The sequence below is a fragment of the Grus americana genome, chromosome 3 (genome assembly GCF_028858705.1).
Source record: "Grus americana isolate bGruAme1 chromosome 3, bGruAme1.mat, whole genome shotgun sequence".
Classification (NCBI taxonomy): domain Eukaryota; kingdom Metazoa; phylum Chordata; class Aves; order Gruiformes; family Gruidae; genus Grus; species Grus americana.
In genome coordinates this window covers 85,701,138-85,721,242 of record NC_072854.1, presented here as the reverse complement: position 1 = coordinate 85,721,242, position 20,105 = coordinate 85,701,138, and the positions used below count along the sequence as shown (strand labels likewise).

Here is a 20,105-nt window from a genome sequence, read left to right as displayed (position 1 = left end):
TTACTGCCAATTCAGCAATGAAATGAAGTTTAATAACTAAATGACACTTAACAATTCTGGAATCATAGATTTCTATACTTCTCATGTTCAAAACTTTTGCTAAATGTGAGGTGGTGGTCACAGAGAACCTTTTCCGAGTTCCTGCTGTGACATCCCCAGAGCTGGAGATGCTGGGGGGGTCCCATGAAGGTCCTCAGTGAAATGGACATTCAGTGGATACAGGACCTAATGTGAGTGTCTATTTCATTGAGCAGCTACAAGGCTTAGGGATATTATAGTTTCAGGGCACGTATTCTTTGAAAAATAAATTCAGCTTAAATCCACATTTCAGATGATCAAAGTTCTTGTTATTGGGAAAGTCTGCTTTCCAGCAGAGGATGTCTAAAGCATTCAGAAGAATCTAGAGGATCTGATTCTTGCAAATTCACTGAATCCATTTGCACAGCTTTAACTCTTAAGCACTTGGCTCTTTCTTGTTTATATTATTTTAAGGATATATAAGACAGGGAAGATTTTTCTTTCTAAAATTCTATCTGCTTTTGAAGATTTTCTCTGTGAAAATTCACTTATATTTGACTGAAGTTGGTTCTTGCTATACCATTTCAATAATTCATTGCTTGAATGTTTATGTGGAAGAGAAGTGTGTATAGTTGACATTCCTAAATTCTGCCACGTTTTCAGCATCATGTCTATTTAGAAAAATCAGCCATTAGGCCCTTGCATACCCTGCATCCTGGCCTGGCTTTTGGAAAATAACTGTGAATCAGGGGTGAGCAAAAGATGTTGAGGTGTGTCATCCATGTACCAATGGTATCTCAAGTATTCTAAACACAGTTTGCCAGACAAACTGACAAACTCAGTTTCTATCGTAATCTGGGCAGAACTTGTGGATCAACAGCAAAGAGAATGAAAAACATCTTTCCATACCTGTTGTTATTTGAGTATTAATTTCATCACTTCTTACATTTTCCTAAAAGCAAGGAATAAAACTGTAACAGTTATAAAATGGAACTTGGATGTAACCACAGAACATTTCTCTAGTTTAAATTGTTTTAAGAACTTAATTTTTTTTTAATTGAAGGATTCAAATATTCCCCTGATTTCCATTCAATCTGGGACAGCACTGAGTGAAAACAGGAAACATGTCATCTGAGGAGAATCAAAATCACAGATGAACAAATCACAACTGAAATCAATGGGAATTTAAGAGCATGCTAAAGGTAAATTTGGCTGAATGGCATTAATTTCTTAGGACAAGCAAAGTCAATCCCTTACAGTCATGTGAATGTAACCTAGATCTCTTTCTTAGTTTAATTCAGATCATGTATATAGTCTTGTTACTGCCTTGAGCAAAGATGAACAACATACATAAATAGCAGTAACATTTACTCATCTGCATCTTCAGTATGAGAATTATCACAGTCCTTCATTTGTGCCTTACTTCTGAGAATCCCCAAGGCTGACAGAAATCAGTATACTGGCCTCAAAAATTGCTGTCAAATAAGGCAGGAAAAACTATGCATCCATGAGTATTTGAAGTATCTTAGAAGAGGAAAAGCAACTTCAATCTCATCCTACCTATTGATCTGTAAGGCTTGATGTGTTGGGCTTTTGGGCATCTTTTTAAGAGCTGCAAATGACTGTCCATTTTGTTATTCTAATGACTACATAGCACAAGATATTGTATACTTTAGTTTGCGGATGACAGTCAGGCCTGTGTCTATTTGGGAATCTGTGAAAGTGCCATGCTCTGTTGAAACAACATGTTTGAAAGACTCTGAGAAGTAGCAGGATTTTCCTCTTTTTGCCTACTTGCTATTTGTTGCTTTGCAGATATGGCGTGCTCTTCTGGCATAAAAGGACAAAAAGTGTCATAAAAATCATAATGCTATCTTTAGCAAAAATACACAGATTGAGACACTGGCATCTTGATGGTAAATTAAAAAAGTTCTTGTACTGTCATTAGAAAGCAATGTGCCCAAGCAAGTGTGGCTGCATAGTAGATGTGCTTCTACTTTTATTCATGTACGTCATGATTTGTCTATTTTACCGTCCCCTTTGAGTTCTTCTATACCCCCGTTTGCAAGTCAGAATTGCTAGTGATAAGCATCTGACAAACACTTTGATAGTCAGCTATTCCAAGTATCAACAGAGCTAGTTGCCTGACAATGTATTCTTAATTCCCTACCTCATTCATCTTAGGTGAACAAAGTTAATTTCTCTGTAATTCTTGCTATTTAGTTTTGTGCATGGCTTTATGGAGGGATTTTAGTAAGCTACAGGATTTTAAAACCAAACCCAAAATGAAAACAGAAATTTGCTTTGAATGCTACTGAATCCATGAAGCCACTATACCTACCTTATGTAGGTTCAAAGAACTGCTCTTGTGCTCTGGAAGGGCACTGATATCACTTCTCACAGTAGCAGTAGTAGAGGGCAGGGAACTAATTTGCCTGTGTGAAAGAAATTATTGGAGATCACTGACATTGTTGAAGATACTGTTTGCTATCTGGAAATCAACATTGTCCAGTGTAATAAAGCATAATAGAATAGTGACTGAACTGATTAGACTAAGAGTTGTTGGTGTTTTAGAAATTTATCCAAGTTGCTAGGCAATATTTACATATTACACAGCCACCTGTCCTGTCAGGAGTTTTGAGCAAATTAAATCCATAGTAAATCAAAATTAACACTGGTGTTCATCCTCAATAAGTGAAAGGGAAAAAATTAGTGCATGCCAATGGCATTTACATAGCTCTTTGCTCTGCAAATGGTTTTCAATTAATTATAGAAACTTATTTTCAATCTGTTGAGATAATGATCAGAAATAGGATTCTGTGGAAGAAACTCAGGAAAAAAATTTGGAGGTGATCTTCAATGTTTGTGTTTCTGAGTCAAGAAAAGTTCTGACTCTGCTAATGAGATGTTCTGGCCAAATAACTTACACCAATGTCACAGCTGCTCTATTTTTGACAAGAGTATCTGAATAACTGGGATAATGTAAAACACATATAGAAAGTATGCATCTGGGGTAGCCCACTTTTACATTTGGACAGGTGACCATGACACTGTAATTTTTCAGTGTTTTATTTTACAGACTTGCTACCATTATTGAACATTGTGTGTGTGTATATATATGATCACAGTCAAATTAATCCAGGTACCTTCCCAGTACATACAAAACATCCTAAGCCTATATGATTCAAAGACACTGTAAGATCCTCCTGTTGAACCATAATCAGATCTTTTCTTGATTTATAAAATATTTCATTTGTGAATTGTAATCACCACATTTTAATTTAGCTAGGATTTATTAAATTAATAATTAAGATATAATGTCAAAAAGCAAATTTATGTTGAATTAAGTGGCACTGGTACATTTAGGGGTGTAGTAAATGCATAAGCTACTTGAAGGTTTTAAAGCAACATAAGACCATAAACCATTCCTATGATTCAGGAGAGCAAAAGAGCTGCCTGATTGCTTAAGACCTTAAAGCTGCATAAGTATTTAAACCATACGGAGTCCTTTTGGCTACCATTGCTTTTGCATATCCATTGGAAAACAAGCGCTTCTGGTTACGTACACGTGCAATGCCTTTCTCTCAAAATGAGCATATTTGGCTAAAATTTTGTTCTCCATCTAACATTACCAACCTATGCCAGCTTCTAGTTTGTTTTACGATGAATCTTGAGGCTGCACACTTCAACGAGATTGCCTCCATCTTTGTTTGCTGAGAGTATCTAATACTGTGAGGATTGTATCAGGTTTAAAATAAAGAAAAAGCCTGCTACCACACAGAGTTATCTCACAGAGATAAGAATCAAAGAAGGTGCAGTGCACAGGAAAACTAGTATCTGACAAAAGCTGACTTCTGTTGAATTCTTCAACAGAATTGAGACTTATGAGGTCATTTAGAGGACAAAAGGATAGTTTAGTGGAGTGGTAAAAAAAGAAAATATATTATGGATTGATAAGCATTACACAAGTTTAAGGATGGGAAAGCTAATTAAGTGTTTGAACTTGAATTGATTAAATGCAAAGAAAATCTCAATTTAAATCAGCTATCTTGGACAAACATTACATCAGTTTACTGCAACAAAATACCAAATGACTGCATCTGTCCTGGGGGAAGATAAAATGCACACAATTACCTGGAAGAGAAAGCACTATGTACAAGGAATAACATGGCATTGACCCCAGATGCTTGAAGAACTGAAGCCTGGCTGTCTTCATTAAGTTTACACCTGAAAATAAAGATGTTTGTACAGGATGTGTCAGATAGGTTGTGTATTGTTCCCAGAAAAAGTTGCAGACTTTATTTGTAATCTAAAAATTTTAATATTTCATTTCCCAGAATGCATGTCACCTAAAAGTTTTAGACACGGTTTTTCAGAATCAGTTAATCTGTTATGATGGATTAATGTCAGTGAAGAGTAGATACAGAATGTGCCTGTGGCAGGAAACACAGGAACCTGATGGAATGATAAACATTTCATTCAGCCAAGTATTTTCTTGAGAATTAGTATTTAAGAGAAAAGTAAAGTAACTTATGTTGAAGTTAACTAGCTAAGTTAATGTTAGAAAAGTACATTGTTCTTGGCATTCAAACTAGTCATGTGAACCCTGGGTAAGATACTCTACTTGCAAAGCATTGACTTTCCTGTCTTCTATGCATCCACATGAATTGGCTCCCTCATATATGGGGAGGCAAAAACAAAGGAAGAGACAGAGACAGAGCTGCAGTTAAGTTTTGATTATTTCCTGTGGTACAGAAAAGCTCAGCTCACTTTCTTACAAACGTGCCAATTTTACACATGAAGGATGTGAATCTGTTGGGTAGGATAGTTATCTGTGGTCTTAAAAAAACATGTATTCCATCACCAACACAGAAATACTGCCGTGCTGCTCCACTCAGTCTAACCAGACATGTTATCATTGTTCACTTTCCTGATGTAGCAGCTTAATCCTCACGAGAATATCTGGAACCATCCCATGCTCACTTTTTGTCAATTTCTGTGAAAGATTTTTACTCCCAAACCTCAAAAATCACTTCAGATTTCTCCTTATTGAATGTAACTTGTAGTCTTCTAGGTATAGACAATAATACTGATAATGTACAACATCTGCCACTATCATCTGAAGTAGCATTATTTCAGATGTCCTCCCAAGAACAAAACTTGCAAAATAATGTTACTACAGCTCAGTAGCAGCCTCTAGTCAATGACAGAGTGACTTGTATAGTAAGAGTTTCCTTCAGTGGCAGGGCTGAATTATGTTAAAACACTACTCTTAATTACATCATCCCTTCCCCAAATTACTTGCTCTCTTGATCACTTCTCCTACCTGCAGTGTCACTACTAGCTAGCAAAGTCATTTGAAGTGGGAGGGAGAGGGCCCACATAAATTGCTACTTTAACTCCTGCTTGTCCATCACCCTTGACAGTTGAGTATCTTAGAATTTCCAGTATCCCATTTGAAAAGTTTGTATGAAATACCAGAGATCAAAATGTCTCCATGAAAGCAATACTTACAGGCATCTCACAGAGGCAGATTCAAAATCCCACAAAATTATTGCACCATTTGCACTTCCTGTAGCTATCAAACTGCATCCTTCTACTTTTAAAACATCAAAACACTTCATTTCCACAGAAGGTACAAAATTCTACAAAGAATATTAAAAAAAAAATTGATTAGGAGCAATGTGGACACTAGAAAGTGAAACGTTTTAACGATTAATTTAACAAGATGCCTAAATTGACAGTGTCTGCAACTGCATGTTCAATGCTATTCTAATACTATTGTATTTGAGCTACACAGAAGCACCAGAAGGAAGCAGGGAGTGATAGTACTGGGAGAAACCCTGCTGCAGAGGACAGTGGCTTCCATTTGCCAACCTGACCTGCCATCCATGGCACAACTGCAATTAGAGCATGCAAAACCAGCTGTAACAACTAAAGGTCAATCAGAAGTAGGTATCTATGGAGATACTCTAATCAAGTTAAAGGAATAAGTCACTGAACAGAGATATAATGACTATATGATGCTTTCCATAAGTATCATCCAGATCTGTTACAGAGTTAGTGGAATTATACAAAACAAAACTTAAGCCTCATGGGCTATTCAAGTTAAATTGGTCAACAATTGAAACAAATATGACATTTTACCAAAGCAATGAGAAGAGAAAATGGAATCACTTTAACACCCAGCTTGATCTTTATTGCCACTATTACTGAAGGTCAGTCTAGCTATAGTAATGAATGGCATTTCATTTCTAGAAGACTTTATACAAGAACCTCAACTTAGTATTTTGTACAGGAATTTGAAGTGTATGTTCAGAGCAGCTGCTTAATCATGGCGACAACCATGCAACAGATTATTAGGCAGATACAACCCTTAGAAACACTTTCTTAACATGATTTATTTTAGACCTTCAGTGTACTGAAAAGTTTGGAATCCCTATTTGGTTCTTATCCTGTTGCTAAAACATGAAATCCTTGAAGGCGCAGTAAACATTTTACTTTCTAATCTTCTGTAAATGATGTGGAACTTTGAAGTGTTTCTCACCTCTGTTTCATTCCTCAGAGAACTGGTGTCAGACAGCAGCTGAATATCCGGAAAAAAATTATGTGTTTGCAAGGTGTCAGGCTTCAGTGACAGAGACACAACTGGATTCCTTCGTGGAAATGACACTGCTTCAGGAAGCACCCATGTGACATATAGGTAGGTTTGAACTGAGTTACCCTATTAAAATAACTGACTTAATGAAAGAGGAAGGAAAGGATTTCTCTATTCGTAAGAAAATTATCAGCAAGCACATGTAAAAAGCTTGTTTTCTGTTCCAAACTACAAAAAAAAACTATTACAGGTATCACCTAGCATATGCCTACACTGCAAACTGAAGTGCCAGCCAGAGATATTCCACTGTAAATTACCTGCTATAATATTAGAAGCTGTGCAGCTGTGGAGTTCAGAGCTTTTGATTTCATTCTGTTTAACTACCCCCTTTAAGTTGTCTCTTCAGTTATAGCTGCTTATTTTATTAAAATTGCTAGTCTCCAGCTGATATCTAACATACCAGCAAAACCAGTGGTTGTTCCAATTGTGTGAGAAGAAGCAGCCATGGCCCTGAGTCATTAATTCCTCCTCACTGTGCCCAGAGGCTACCAGGAGTTACCTTGATAGTTTTTCCAACTATAACATATTCACTTCAGTATCTAGTTTCTGCTTTAACTTTGATATTTCTGTCCATTTTGCAAAGTATTACTGAAATCAGCTCCTTAGGTTTTCATAGATGCCTTGAACTCCAGAATGAAGCAATGATTAAGATTTTAGTAAATCTTATGATATTAAGTGTATCAAACAAGAAATACCTTGTGGGAAGGACTAAAAATTGAGCAATCTGTAGTAGATTTATGCAAAGGATGAACTGGTTTTGGGTTGCTACTTAAGTTTACCTTGCTAACTACTATATTCAGAGCCTCTTTAAAAGCTAGTAATAATAACAACCTGTATTTCTTATTATCAGTTAAACAGTTGTATAAAAAGTAGTTCTGCAATTATGTGAAAAAAAATTAATGTACTTAGATACCTAAGGACTTGGAAAAGAATCAACTCCTCACCAACCTGTTTGTCAAGGGATACATTTACATTACAGGAATCATTTAACAATTTCAGTGATAACACTGGGGTGCAATTGGTGTGAAGTAGTATTTCAGAAAAATCTGAATATAAAAAGCAAACCCTGTATAAAACAGCTTTTTATTAGCAGGAGGCTCAAAAGTAATAAATTATTTACCAAGATGAGAGTGTGCATGTTTTTTCCCCTAAATGTATAATCTGTCTAGTAAAACTTACTACTTCTCCCCACAGCCTTTGTTCCCTTGCACATAGTGGATTTAAAGTTTCGGAAGGAGAATTTTGCCCCAAGTAAAACTTTCCAATTTGAGGAAAAAAATTATACAGAAACATGGTCTGTCTTAGAAATGAAACCCCAATTATTGTGAGCTCCAAATGCATCCTGTTAATTTTAGCTGAAGGGAACACAGAGTAGACTCTCAAAATCAAGCCAAGCAAGTCAATCCGATTTATTCCTGTCTTGTTTCTTTGTATCAGTTTTTAAGCAGACACTGTCTTAATCTAGTAATTTTAGACAAAAAAATCCTTTAACCAAAATGTTCTCCAATATTGAGGTTTTTTTGCAGGATAATACCGTGGTCACCTACTCTCCATAGCGGGAAAATATACGAAGAGGGGTATGAAGCTACAGTTGAAGAACTTCAAAGTGACATAAGTGTATGGGCCTGAGGCCTCTGATGTTTGTGAAACTGAATCCTGACTCATGGAAGCTTCCTCTTAGTAAATATTAAACAGAGCCTCTACGGCATGCGAATGACTGCAATGGGTCAGCAATATCTGAATTTGAGGGCTCAGCTGCGGAACTGGGACAGTGGTCTCTGCAAAGGATGGGTATCCAGAACCCAAGAAGGTGATGCTGTGGCTTCCACTGACTGAGGAGCACACTCAAGCTGAAAGGTGGCAGTGAAGGAGGAAAAGGTATGGCTGGCTCATGAGAACATGGCCCTAGGCCTGAGGTGCTGTCAAAAAACAGGGCTCTGGCCACTGCAGTGCGCCTAAATACCTAAATGGGATTTGCAGGAACAGTTCTAACCAGTCTCAGCTGCTGGTGAACTAGAAACTCTTTAAATGGGTAAACGCTATCTATAATCACAACAGTAATATTTTAAAGCTTTTACCTTAAAGGATCTGTAACTACTGATACCGCGATCACAAAGAGAAAAGCAAATGCAAGGAATGCAATGATCAGAATGCTGAAAACCAGCAATGGACTAATGAACATATTAACTCTTAGACAGAAAGGCAGAAAGCCAGTTTGATGACATGCAGGAAGTGGATTGTTCCTTGACAGTTTCTAAAAGTTTATCTACAAATTAATGAAAAAGTCCTATTTTACCTTGAAAATTAGGAGCTACCAAATGAAATTAGGAAAAAAAAAGTATATTTGAAAAACCTGAATGATTTTCATCTTCCCACTCTGCTCCAAAACAAGAAGTGCATGTTGACTTTCATTAGCATTCAGATAAACCATCTTCAGCAGACGACACTCATCTTTGCTGTGCTGGGCCAAAGGCAAGGCTTTAACTTCCTGTCCACTTTCAAACTCCCAAATTTTCACTGTTCCTACACACAGATGAGAAAGATATACAAAAGGGAATGAACTTTCAGCAGTAACCTGTGCTTCAAAGTCAGAAACGAACTGGATCAAACAGGGAAAGGAGAAGAAAAAAGAAAATCAAATTGAAGTTTCAGAGCTAGGTCAGTGGTCTTTCAAAAGCTGTAATAGTGTGAGTGTTTCTTAGGAAAGCACCCTTAGGGACACAGAACTTACCAGAAAACATCTTCACCACTACCCCCACCATTTTTCCATTTTTTTTCGATGTCTGTTTTATGCTGCAGCCCAGGATAAAAGACCACTGCCTATGTTACTTCTGTTTCCAGACTAACGCCATCAGAGAGCAAGCAGGGTGGTGGGCCATCAGGCAGAAGACTTCAGGTTCTGAGCTACAGTAAGGAGCAGAGGCATCTCATTGCTGGACTTGTCCCACAGAGCTAGTGGGGAGAAGGAGCTAGAGCATTATCTTAAGTGAAGCAGTTATTACATGTGACTTCACTTTTGTAAGACTTGATAGCATTCACCTTCTGTCATGCTCTTAAGATCCATAAAGGGTGCAGTCTCTGCTCCCAAGTATAAACCAGAAACATTAGCCAGTATGCTGTGTGGAAAAGGCCATCTCCTCTTTCTGTGAGGCAGCTTTCATATATTTCATATATTTTAATACTTCAGGTGTGTACTCTTGAACATCGGAATGCGAGAAGAATTATTCAGCCATGTTAACAGATTAAAAATTACTAAAGTTTGCTGCAGAATTCAGTGTAACACTTGTGTATTGGAGAGGTCTTGACACACTACCTAAAACTGATGCAATCTAAATAACACACACAAAAAATTCAGGAAACGTATATATACATATTCTAGTGTTCGGTGCCTGCAAACACAATAAAATTGAGCTTAGATACTATAAAATTGAAAACCAGCCATTCTCCATCTGTAGCCATTTAGTTACAGTGTGGTATACAGATCCAGGTCCTAAGTCCTATGAGGAAACATCTTTTCAGACCAAGAGCTTTGAAGATAGTCTTCCAGAGAGCAGTAGGCTAGCAAAGTACGAGAGCCCAAGCAGCCAAAAATCACCTTTCTATGAATCACCTAACAAATAAAACCCAACCAAGACAACCCTTCTCCCACTGCCTTTTTCCCCAGACTGACAGCTGTGCATCCCTTTCTATGCATACTTCCTCCCATCTTGGAAGAAAACCAAAATTCATTCTTCTGTCATTGAGACAGTCAAGACAAAGAGTTCTGTCTCCTCATGTCATTTGCCATTTTAAATAAATATAATGTGGTAATTATTTAATTGCTTTACCATCACATCCCCCAGTAGCAAGATAAAAACCATTTATTTCAATGGCTGCACAGACCACTTCAGTATTCAGTCCATGTGCATCTTCAATCTGATATATTTGATATCCTGTTTCTAGGTCCCAGACCTGAAAAAATAAGATGGTAATTATTTGTATTACATCCTCTAAAACTCATCACACAATGTGTTCTAGTGTAATTGGAGAAAGATGAATACTTCCAAGAGCAAATTTTCACATCCCGTGAAATAGATTCTCTGTTACAATAGCACACTACCATGTTCTTTTACTGAAATACTAGTGTAGTTTCCATGAAAATGTTCCTCTCCCCAGAGAAGCCATTCTGGCAAGAGGAGGCTCTATTTAGTATGCTGTGAGAAAGACCACTGTCAAGTCAGAGAGACTGTTGTTAAGTATGAGTGTTTACAGTGCAAAAGCAAAGCAATCTAGCTAGAAAGAATGGTTAGAGCTATAATTTCTATGCTGAATATCAAAATGAGGCTTTTCATAAACATTTGATTCAAAAATGTAGGAACAACTATATTTGATCATTATCTAGTTCTTTTGGGAATTTAAGCAATGCCTTATAATGAAGTACCAGAACAATGTTTGGTCATTGTAGTGGAATAGCTCAGATTCAACTGGATTTATGAAGTAGCCACTCATGTCATATGCACTATCTGGAACTGATTTTCTGCAGCAACGAGTGCCCGGAACTATCTTGTAATTCTCATGGTGTTGTAGCCATTGTGGTCGAAGGAAGGCAGGGTTTACAGTGAGAAATAACAACTTTACTGAGTGTATGAAAAGAACAAACCTTTACACAAACAAGCCTTTCTCCACAGGAATGGCATGCATCACCAGCTGGCCCAATAAGACAAGCTGCCTATCCCTACCCATCTAGCCATCTAACCCCATCAACAGTTAATGAAAACTGCAGGTCCTTGGTACCTCTGATGATCATTGTCTTACTGTTAAATTACACCAGTAATGATTTGTTTTATTCATATGTGGGTTTTCTGACACTTGCATGGCAACTATTTCTAATGGTTCAAATGCAAGTGGTAAAGTTAATAGGCAAGTTTAATCTTTTCATTAATGCTTCAGCTCAAAAAGAGCTGTGATTAAAAGTGATCAAAGTGATCTCCATTACTTTATTTTTCTTGTTCACTGTCTATTATATTCAAGACTTCTCCCTTGCTGTATGACTTGAAATCCTTAAGGCTCAATCAACATATTCTAGGAAATTATATGAATGAGAAAAGGATCTACAGCAGGTCAGTAAATTGGCTCTAGAACCATTAGCCAAACAGAAGCAGAGCAGCCAAAAGAATAAGCAGCGATACAGGAGGATAAAAAGTCAGGTTTTATACTTTAGGCATACTGTATGTGCCAATGAAACTTCAATTTTAGTGAAGGAATCTTTTTATCTGAGAGCAGCATCTTTTACACACTCCTGTTTTTACAAAGTGACTTTTTTTCACGTTTTATAGCAATCTATAGCATGTGTAAAGTACAAGTTTACATTCTACTAAGCTGACTGGGACTCAAATACTTCCTAAACTTTAAAGACGTGCTTATCAGATATGCCTTCTGAATTCAACAATAATGTGTATTTGTGCTTACATAAATTATTGATCAGATGCACAGTTTGACATCATGGCAGTTAAAATCTTCCTCTGTAGCTACTAAATAGCCAATGGACTTTCACAACTGTTGCTATACTTGCAAGAATCCATTGCAGGAAGAGGTGAAGGAATTACAACTAAATCCAGTACCTCTGAAGCCTTGCTCAGTCTGCCTGGTGCTTGCAGTGCAATTATGTTAGTGCAGGTCAGGGAAGTAGTTTTCTGACAAAATTAAGGCTGCTGAACCCAAGTAGTTAATTCATCAGGGCTACCACCTCTCTGGAGAATTTGAGCACAAAAATAGTCTCAAAATGAACACTTTGAATAATAAACACTAATTACTTATGTAATTGCCCAGTAATTTATTTGTAATAAAAAAAGCTGAGACTTTTTCAGTTTAAATGGTGACAGCTTACACTCACCTTCACTATTGACTCAGAGCAGATAGTCAGAATTTGGTGAAAAGCCCTGTTGTAAATCAGAACATTGATGCTTTTCTCATGTGTCTGTGGCACCTGTCTCGCATCTTGTATCATATGAGTTAGGGGATAAATGTCAATAACAGCTGAACCTGCACAGGGTTAGAGGAGTGAGAATATATACATTTTGTGTATAGTACCAGTTACTTTACCTGGATATAAAAAGATTTTATGTAAAACATAAGGTTCATTGCAGTTTTTCTGAAGACGATAAGGAATGTTGTCTGTTTCTTGAGAATATCTGTTCTCTAAACCAGAAAGCATTCACACATGCTTCCCACAAAGCATGAGTTAAACAATGGCTAATTATTTCCCTGACTTAAACAACCACTTGCCTACCTTTGATGGGATTGATAGCCTGACTCCAAGTCATTAGAAGCCATAAATCCTCCAGTTCCAGAGTGGGTTGGCATGGAAGGGAGTGAACCCAAATAAATAAAAAACTAATTGGCAGATATATCACTAAAATAAATTCTGATATCCGCTTTCTTAGAGAAAAGCAGTTCTATCTGCAGGCAATGATAAAGTCTTTCTAGTACCTTCCTTTATACAGCGCTGCAGGTCTGAATGGTGTTTTCCAGACACCTTCCAGTGCTCTCAGATCAGAAGGGTTGCAAAGACAGAGAAGCAGATGGGGAAGACAAGGCAAAAGCAAGGTTTTTACATCTCAGGGTCATAAGCCAGACTATAGATGCAGCCTCCTATTTCAGTTCCAGTATTACTATGGTTCTACCAGCAGAGGACCAGCAGTCAGCAGCGAGCATGCAGCAAAGGACAAGATTGCCTAATACCTGGCAAAAGTCCAGGCATAGAGGCCAGCAGCTTGGAAAAAGGCACAGAAGGAAAGCTGTGGCAATATTCAAATGAAGCATGAAGGTGAGCCATGATTTATGGATGTTAGTGAACTAATAACTGACAATCTCTTCTGTAAAGTCAGGTACATTGCAATGAGAATTAATTCGTCCACATATAGCCTCAGTCTCTTGCCCTCTTCAGAGGCAAGCAGACATTAACTTAGTCTTTTAATGGAATCATTAACAGAGTCCAGGACCAGATTTTTACAGATATTTAGGCACTGCTCCAATCATTGTTTATAAGGGCAAAGTTACCTCATTTTGTCACGGATTTATCCATGTAAAATCCCTACATTACTAAGTCTTGAAAATCTCACTAACTTAAATTTGAACTAAAGATCATATCTGCATCTTTTAGTGATCAAAAATCTTTAAAAACTAGAATGATTAATATTCTGGGCATTTAAATAAGACATAGAAGCTGAAGTTTCTTAAGCTTTGCAGTGCTTACCAAATGCCTAAATACATATAAAGAATTTGTGGACTCTAGTGCAATGTATGTATTTAGGCTTCTAAACCAGATTTATTGGCACAAAGATTCAGCAGAAACCACCAGGTCACTGAAGACAAAATGTCTCACATTCATCTTCTCAGATTTGACAAGCTTTGCCAGCTTTGTGACTTGTTCCTAATCCAAGGACAGAAAAAGCTGTCTCCAAAGACAATGACCTTATTTGCCTGGTATGTCTCAGGCCTCTATAGTCCCAGAACAGGTTCAAAGCTGTTTTTTTTCAGTGACTATGTCTCTGGGGCAGGCAAACCCTACCGGCTTCCAGAGTCTCTGCCTTAGATACAGAAGACTAACATCCTTAGTGACACCTGCAAAGCTCTGGTCCCTCGGGGGTTGCAGGCTTCCTGCTACAGAGTCGGGAAACAGAGCCCAGAAACCTCGGGATGAGTTCCCACAGTATTTCATTCCTGATCAACTGGACAGTCCATCTGTTGACACTACGTATTGTGGGGGTCTCTGTAGCTACTGAGTTAAATAAGGAGTTTGAATACAGTTGTGAGGGCTCCACAGAGACTAGACTCTGCTGCTTTGATCACCAAATGGGAGGAGGGTGCTAGAGGAATAGTTAGGGGAAAATCAGCAGCTTAGTAGTTTTCAAGAAATGGCAAGGCTACAGAACAATGTCTGTAGTTTAATTTTTTTAAGGAAGGCTCACCTTCCCTTCAGAGAAGCCTTTCTCATTTCATCTGGTTCCTGCTGTTAACTCCCATGCTGCATATTTTCATGCATATTTCTATATTGAAATTAGCACCATATATAACAAGACCCACTTTAAAATTTTCTTAATGAGCAAATACTCTTACCTCCCAGTATTCTGTACATCTCATATACTTTATTCCTTTACTCAACTTCAGTTGTATGTAATCATAAAGGAAATCGCATTCTAGGAGAAGGGGGATGGTCTCACACATCAACTGCAGTAACATACCCGTGATAAGCGTGCCATGATCATTGTCAAATACCATAGTGAAGGTCTCCATCTCTCCAGGACTCCCTTGATTATCGTGGAAGACCTGCAGCAGTGAAAGGGTCTGTATATCCCACACTCTAAAAATCTAGATGGAAAGAGAGGGGAGAAAATCTAGTACCGTATCATGATTGGATTTTCAACTACTTTTTGTTTCCATGATATTATAGCCTGCAATGAAAATCACATTGTTAAGTGTGGTTCATCTCAAAATAAGCAAGACAAATACCAAAGGTATCTTTATACCCGTTTTACTAAGGATGCAAGGCACAGAAAGGCTGAGTTTTGTAATCTTGACCTGACAAGTCCACAGTGGAACCAAGTCTCCTGAGAATTGGTTCTACTCCTTTATGACAAGATAACTCCAATGTGTCGTACTTTTCAGTCATGTACAGATAAATGCCAATAGTTTTAAAGCTTGCATTTGAACTGGAAAATCAAATGGTGTGCAACAGTACAAAGATAAATTTCAGAGTGTTCCGGATAAAGGAGTTCCGGAAATCTAACAGCAGATGGATTTTTATGCATATATAGTTCTTGTGCTCTCTGTAACCAAATGCTACCGATCACAGTCAGGGTACTATCCTGTAAGGAACACTAAATATATTAGATATATTTGTTCTCACTTTCAGTTTCAATGGAAAACACAGCACTTCCTTTAAGCTCTAGAAGTAGTCATTAATAATTACATGTTAGCAGCACTTATTCATCCAACCTGATCAAAAGCTGTGTTCAACTTACTGCTATCTCATAAAAACTACTGTTAATCCTGCAGGAAAACATGATTTAATTTCTCAGTTCCAATGGATTTTAGTGTGGTGTATTTCCCTGCAAGATAATCTTACTATGCTCTCAAAAGTTATTCTGTCATCACATCTGCCTTCAATTCTTATTCAGCTGCCAAAAACGTGGTGAGTTTTATATAGGCACTTGTGGAAGTTATTGTATTAATTCAATTGTGTTATTAAAAGGTGGGGCTGCATTTTTAATTGGGATTTTAATACAAAGACATAGGTTGGTACAATGCTCCCATCAATATTGACAGTGTTGTGGGCATTGCCAAAGGTCATTAATCTTTGGATTAAATGCTTCATAAAATGTGTAAGTCCATAAAACACATCAGCACAAAACCATGAAATATTCAACTAAATTTGATAACTGAACTGCGTCTCAGACAGAACTATCAGCTGAATAATTCTCCTTTCCGTGCTACAGTCCCTCAAGGTCTTCCTCTCTCAGCTGTTCCTGTTTCTTAACTTTGTCACCCAAAGGAGATCTCAGTGGCTTTTTTTAGGTGATCTTGATGCAGTTAGTTGAATTCTAACTTCATAGTCTTGTTCAGGAAGCTTGAAGCAGGCTGCTTGCCCTGACTAGGCCTGGAATGCTGTTTCTCAAAAAGAGCAATAATTTTGGGAGATCTGATGAGTAAAAAAAAAAAAAAAAAATCCTAGGAAAAATCCTAGGGAAATCCACTGCCATTTCTTTGATTCATCCCAGATCTCCTATATGGTGAAAAACATTACAGTAAAGGTAGGCCCAAGTCCAAAGATGTCTGTAGCGGACAGCTTGGGTGCAGATTCTTGCATTATATTCCTGAAAACCTACTTAATTCACCCACAGGTAAAAGCAGCTGTGTTGGTACATTAGCTTGCCTGTTGTGGAAAGACAGTCCAGTAAGCTTCTTGAAACCCACCTGAGCATCTGTCCATAACAGATGGGCATTGTAACAGAAAAAGAAGCAAGTGGAATTGGGACAGCAAGATTGAAAATTCATTTTGAAATTACTTGGTTTTCTTTCTGACTGCTCTATTACATAGCACCAATGACTGGCACCTTAGAAATACTTAAAAGAGATTACACAGGACAAAGAACTTAGAGCTCTGTTCGACACTTTCATATAATTTCATAAAAGTTTTAATGACATAAGCTACTTACTAAGGCCATTAACAAGTTATGCCACAGGAAATGACTTACAATCAGTCTTGTATCAGAAATGCTAGAAACTACTGTCTGATGTGTAACTCAAATTCAGCAGTCAGAGTGCTACGAACCTACAAATGCTGGTGGCTGGTAGAAGACAGACAGATTAAATTATCATTAAAGACATTTGATTTGCAAAGTAATTGCTTTTAGCTCATCTTGCCTAACACCAAGCTAGAAATCTGACAGGAAGAACTCTGAGGAAAAAACAAGAACATGACATCTGTCAACCTCATAAAAAACCCAGTTACAATCAAATTGTCTGCTGAAAACTCAGAAAATTCAGTTGCATAATATTACTCATATTTTAATACAATGATCTTTGAAAACCTGAAACAGACCTGAGAAATACTTTGTCTGCAAATTTGGGATTAGATAATTTTACTTCCTCAGAGTACCACTTGTATCTGTCCTTTTGATCACATAAATGCTTAAACTTTTTTTCTATGTACATAACTACTTCAGGAAAAATTTTTGTTTTAAACCTATAAACAGAGAAAGTAAGTGGTTTCCCAAAAGATACACAGCAAATCATAGTCTGAAACATAACCCACAAGTTTTTACTATTTCAGCTTTCCTCACCATAGCCTATTCCCTTTTTCATTTTGAAATCTATTTATTTTTCTGTTGAACAGAGCATGTGTCCATTATAATTCATAGGCAGTATGTTGTGTCCTTAAAATTGCTTCTGGTAATGAGGAAGACTTCTTCTGCATATGTTCATGTTATGAAAAGTTCATTGCAATAGCCAGGAATGATTTCTTCCTAAGACACACACTATACAATTAAGAATGAGCATTTGTTACTGTGGATGTTATAAAATGTTGAAGTATGTCTCTCTTTTTCACTTAAAGGAGGATCTCAGCATAGAAAAAAGACCATTGCTAAAAAACCCCCAACAAGTAGAAGACTGTTCACTGTCTGCAAAATAAAAATAAAGGAGTAATGGAAGGAAGTCATTCAGGCAGATATACAGATTTTGAGATTTTTGGAATTCCCATCAGTAATGTGATTTTAAAGGAAGCTACAGAAGATCCAGCAAAATTCTGAAAAAGAAGGGAAGAAAAGAAACCAATAAATCAATCAGTGTTTAAACAGATCACCTTTGGCACCAGAGAGAAGTTCATGCATGAGTGTTTCAGAATTTTAAGTAGAAAGAAAATTTCTCCTGAATATTTTCTTCGTTTTCAAGAAAACTCAAAAGGAAAACACTCTAAAGAACTTCTTAGTGAGATTAAATTTTCTCTGAGACAGTATTGAGTCAGAAGAACCATGTCCATCATATTCCTCTGATAGACTTCTGATTACATTTCAGGAGTTTACTCAGACATGCAATTTCTAAAGCATACAAAAAGAGCTTTAGGGAGAGATAGGCCGTGAGAAGGCTTGAAAAAGGAAATCCAGTTGAGTAGAAAATGATGAAAGTGTTCATCCAGCTGACAGTAGACCAGCAAAAATAGAAGAATTGGTGATGAAAGTCAAGAAAGTTAGGGCAATGCTGCAGGTAGATCTCCAAGCTCAATTCTGGCACAATCACAATTAGAGCATGTAAAAACAGCTGTAAGAACTGAAGATTAATCAGAAGTAGGTATCTATGGAGCTACTCTAGTCAGGTGAATAAGTCATTGAATAGAGATGTAATGACCTTTCCATAAACATCATCCAGATCTGCTACAAAGTAGTAAAATTATACAAAACAAAATTGAAGACAGACAATTCCAATAATCTCATGGACTATTTCAAGTTAAATTGGTCGACAATTGAATCATAAATTTGACAGCTTATTTTATCGAAGCAATAAGAAGAGCAGAAGATTTTACAGGACAAGTGAATGTGAGTAAGAGCCTCTGGCACTATTTCTTGCTGCTTGTTCAGTTATTAATGCCAATACCACATTAAGAAAATGCAGTCACTTAAAGCGACAGCAAAAACGTGGACACATCACGGCATTCATAAATCCCTTCCTTCGGGGCTTCTTCCTTTCCCAGCCCATGGGCAGGGAGATTACATAAACCACTCTTCCACATGAGTAACTCCTACACAAGGCATCACCAGCATGGCCGCGAGACATAGTGTCACCGCTGTTCATCTGCATCAGCACACGCAATTGTGCATGAATTCATGCACATAGAGGGGCAATGACAGGCATGCTTATTTGGAAATTAGGAGGTGACCGGGGCAGTTGCCTTAGGAACATTTTGTTAATAGTAACTATATTGTTCTGCTTATTTATTGAAGAACTTCCCACAGCAGCCTGACAAATGCCAGGAAAACCCCTGAAGACCTCTGGAAACATATTCTTTATGGTAAAATGCTTCTAGACTGTGTCTTCTGAAATCACAGAATACGGACTATATTTAAGCAAACAAAACACATCAGGGAGGAGGAGGAGGAGGAGGAGGAGTGTGGAGAGAAGGAGCTTCAACTCTTTTTGGAAACAACTTATTTCCTTCCTCCCACTGTTTCCACCTTACAGGGAAAGCTGAGCTATACTTACAGCAACATTATATTTACAACAGTGGCTCACATTAAATGTGTCTATTTGCATAAATAAACATTTTTCTCTCAAGCACCACCTTCCTTGAAGCCCTAAAACTCAGAACATGAAAAAGCCTAAACTGCCTTTTCTATCTGGTCTAAAACCTATGTTTTATGAGGATGTAAAACCAGCAACCCCCCTCTCTCCTGTTTTTCTTAATATGCACACAGAGACAGAAAAAGAGCAAAAGATTCACCTTATCAACTAAAATGGGAACAGCAGAGGGAGGCAGAACAAAGATGGCAAGACAAAAATGGTAAATAAATATTTCACATGCTCTCAATACAATAAAGTTTAGGCTCAGGAACACTTATCTCTTGCTGGGTTGTTATGAGGAGGCCACTGTGGAAACATGCTTTAACTGTGGAAGAAGTGAATTCTCTTCTGCCCCTTTCTGTCTATAATTAACTGACAAGGACTAAACAAGAAAAGGACTAAAGTCCAGGATTTGCTGACATCCCCTCACCCCCCTCCTCCTGCCAAAAGATCATCCCTTCAAATTCCTGCTGGTTAAGAACAAGCAGGTGACCTTAAAAGACTGCTCTAAAGAAAATATCTCAGCATATCTCAAGAGAAAACAGTAACTTCTTTTTAGTACTTCCAAACTCCCACATCCTGCTGATAATTTTTGTAAGTTAAGGAAAATTTA

General features: G+C 37.5%; 1 protein-coding gene and 1 long non-coding RNA gene across 2 annotated transcripts in view; one reads left to right on the top strand and one right to left on the bottom strand.

The window, feature by feature from the left end:
* Positions 1-20,105, bottom strand: part of WDR64 (WD repeat domain 64) — an 82,000-nt gene that overhangs the window by 15,440 nt on the left and 46,455 nt on the right. The window contains exons 12-20 of the mRNA XM_054822110.1: positions 14,899-15,025; positions 12,549-12,697; positions 10,504-10,627; positions 9,030-9,199; positions 6,566-6,742; positions 5,533-5,663; positions 4,153-4,245; positions 2,360-2,453; positions 928-970 (exon numbers count right to left, since the gene is read on the bottom strand). Coding sequence (XP_054678085.1) covers positions 928-970; positions 2,360-2,453; positions 4,153-4,245; positions 5,533-5,663; positions 6,566-6,742; positions 9,030-9,199; positions 10,504-10,627; positions 12,549-12,697; positions 14,899-15,025 — 1,108 coding nt within the window. The remainder of the gene's footprint in view (positions 1-927; positions 971-2,359; positions 2,454-4,152; positions 4,246-5,532; positions 5,664-6,565; positions 6,743-9,029; positions 9,200-10,503; positions 10,628-12,548; positions 12,698-14,898; positions 15,026-20,105) is intronic.
* On the top strand, positions 953-8,299 carry LOC129205077 (uncharacterized). Its single transcript, XR_008576593.1, has 3 exons — positions 953-1,220; positions 6,584-6,721; positions 8,191-8,299. It is a non-coding gene; the product is annotated as an uncharacterized LOC129205077 (long non-coding RNA).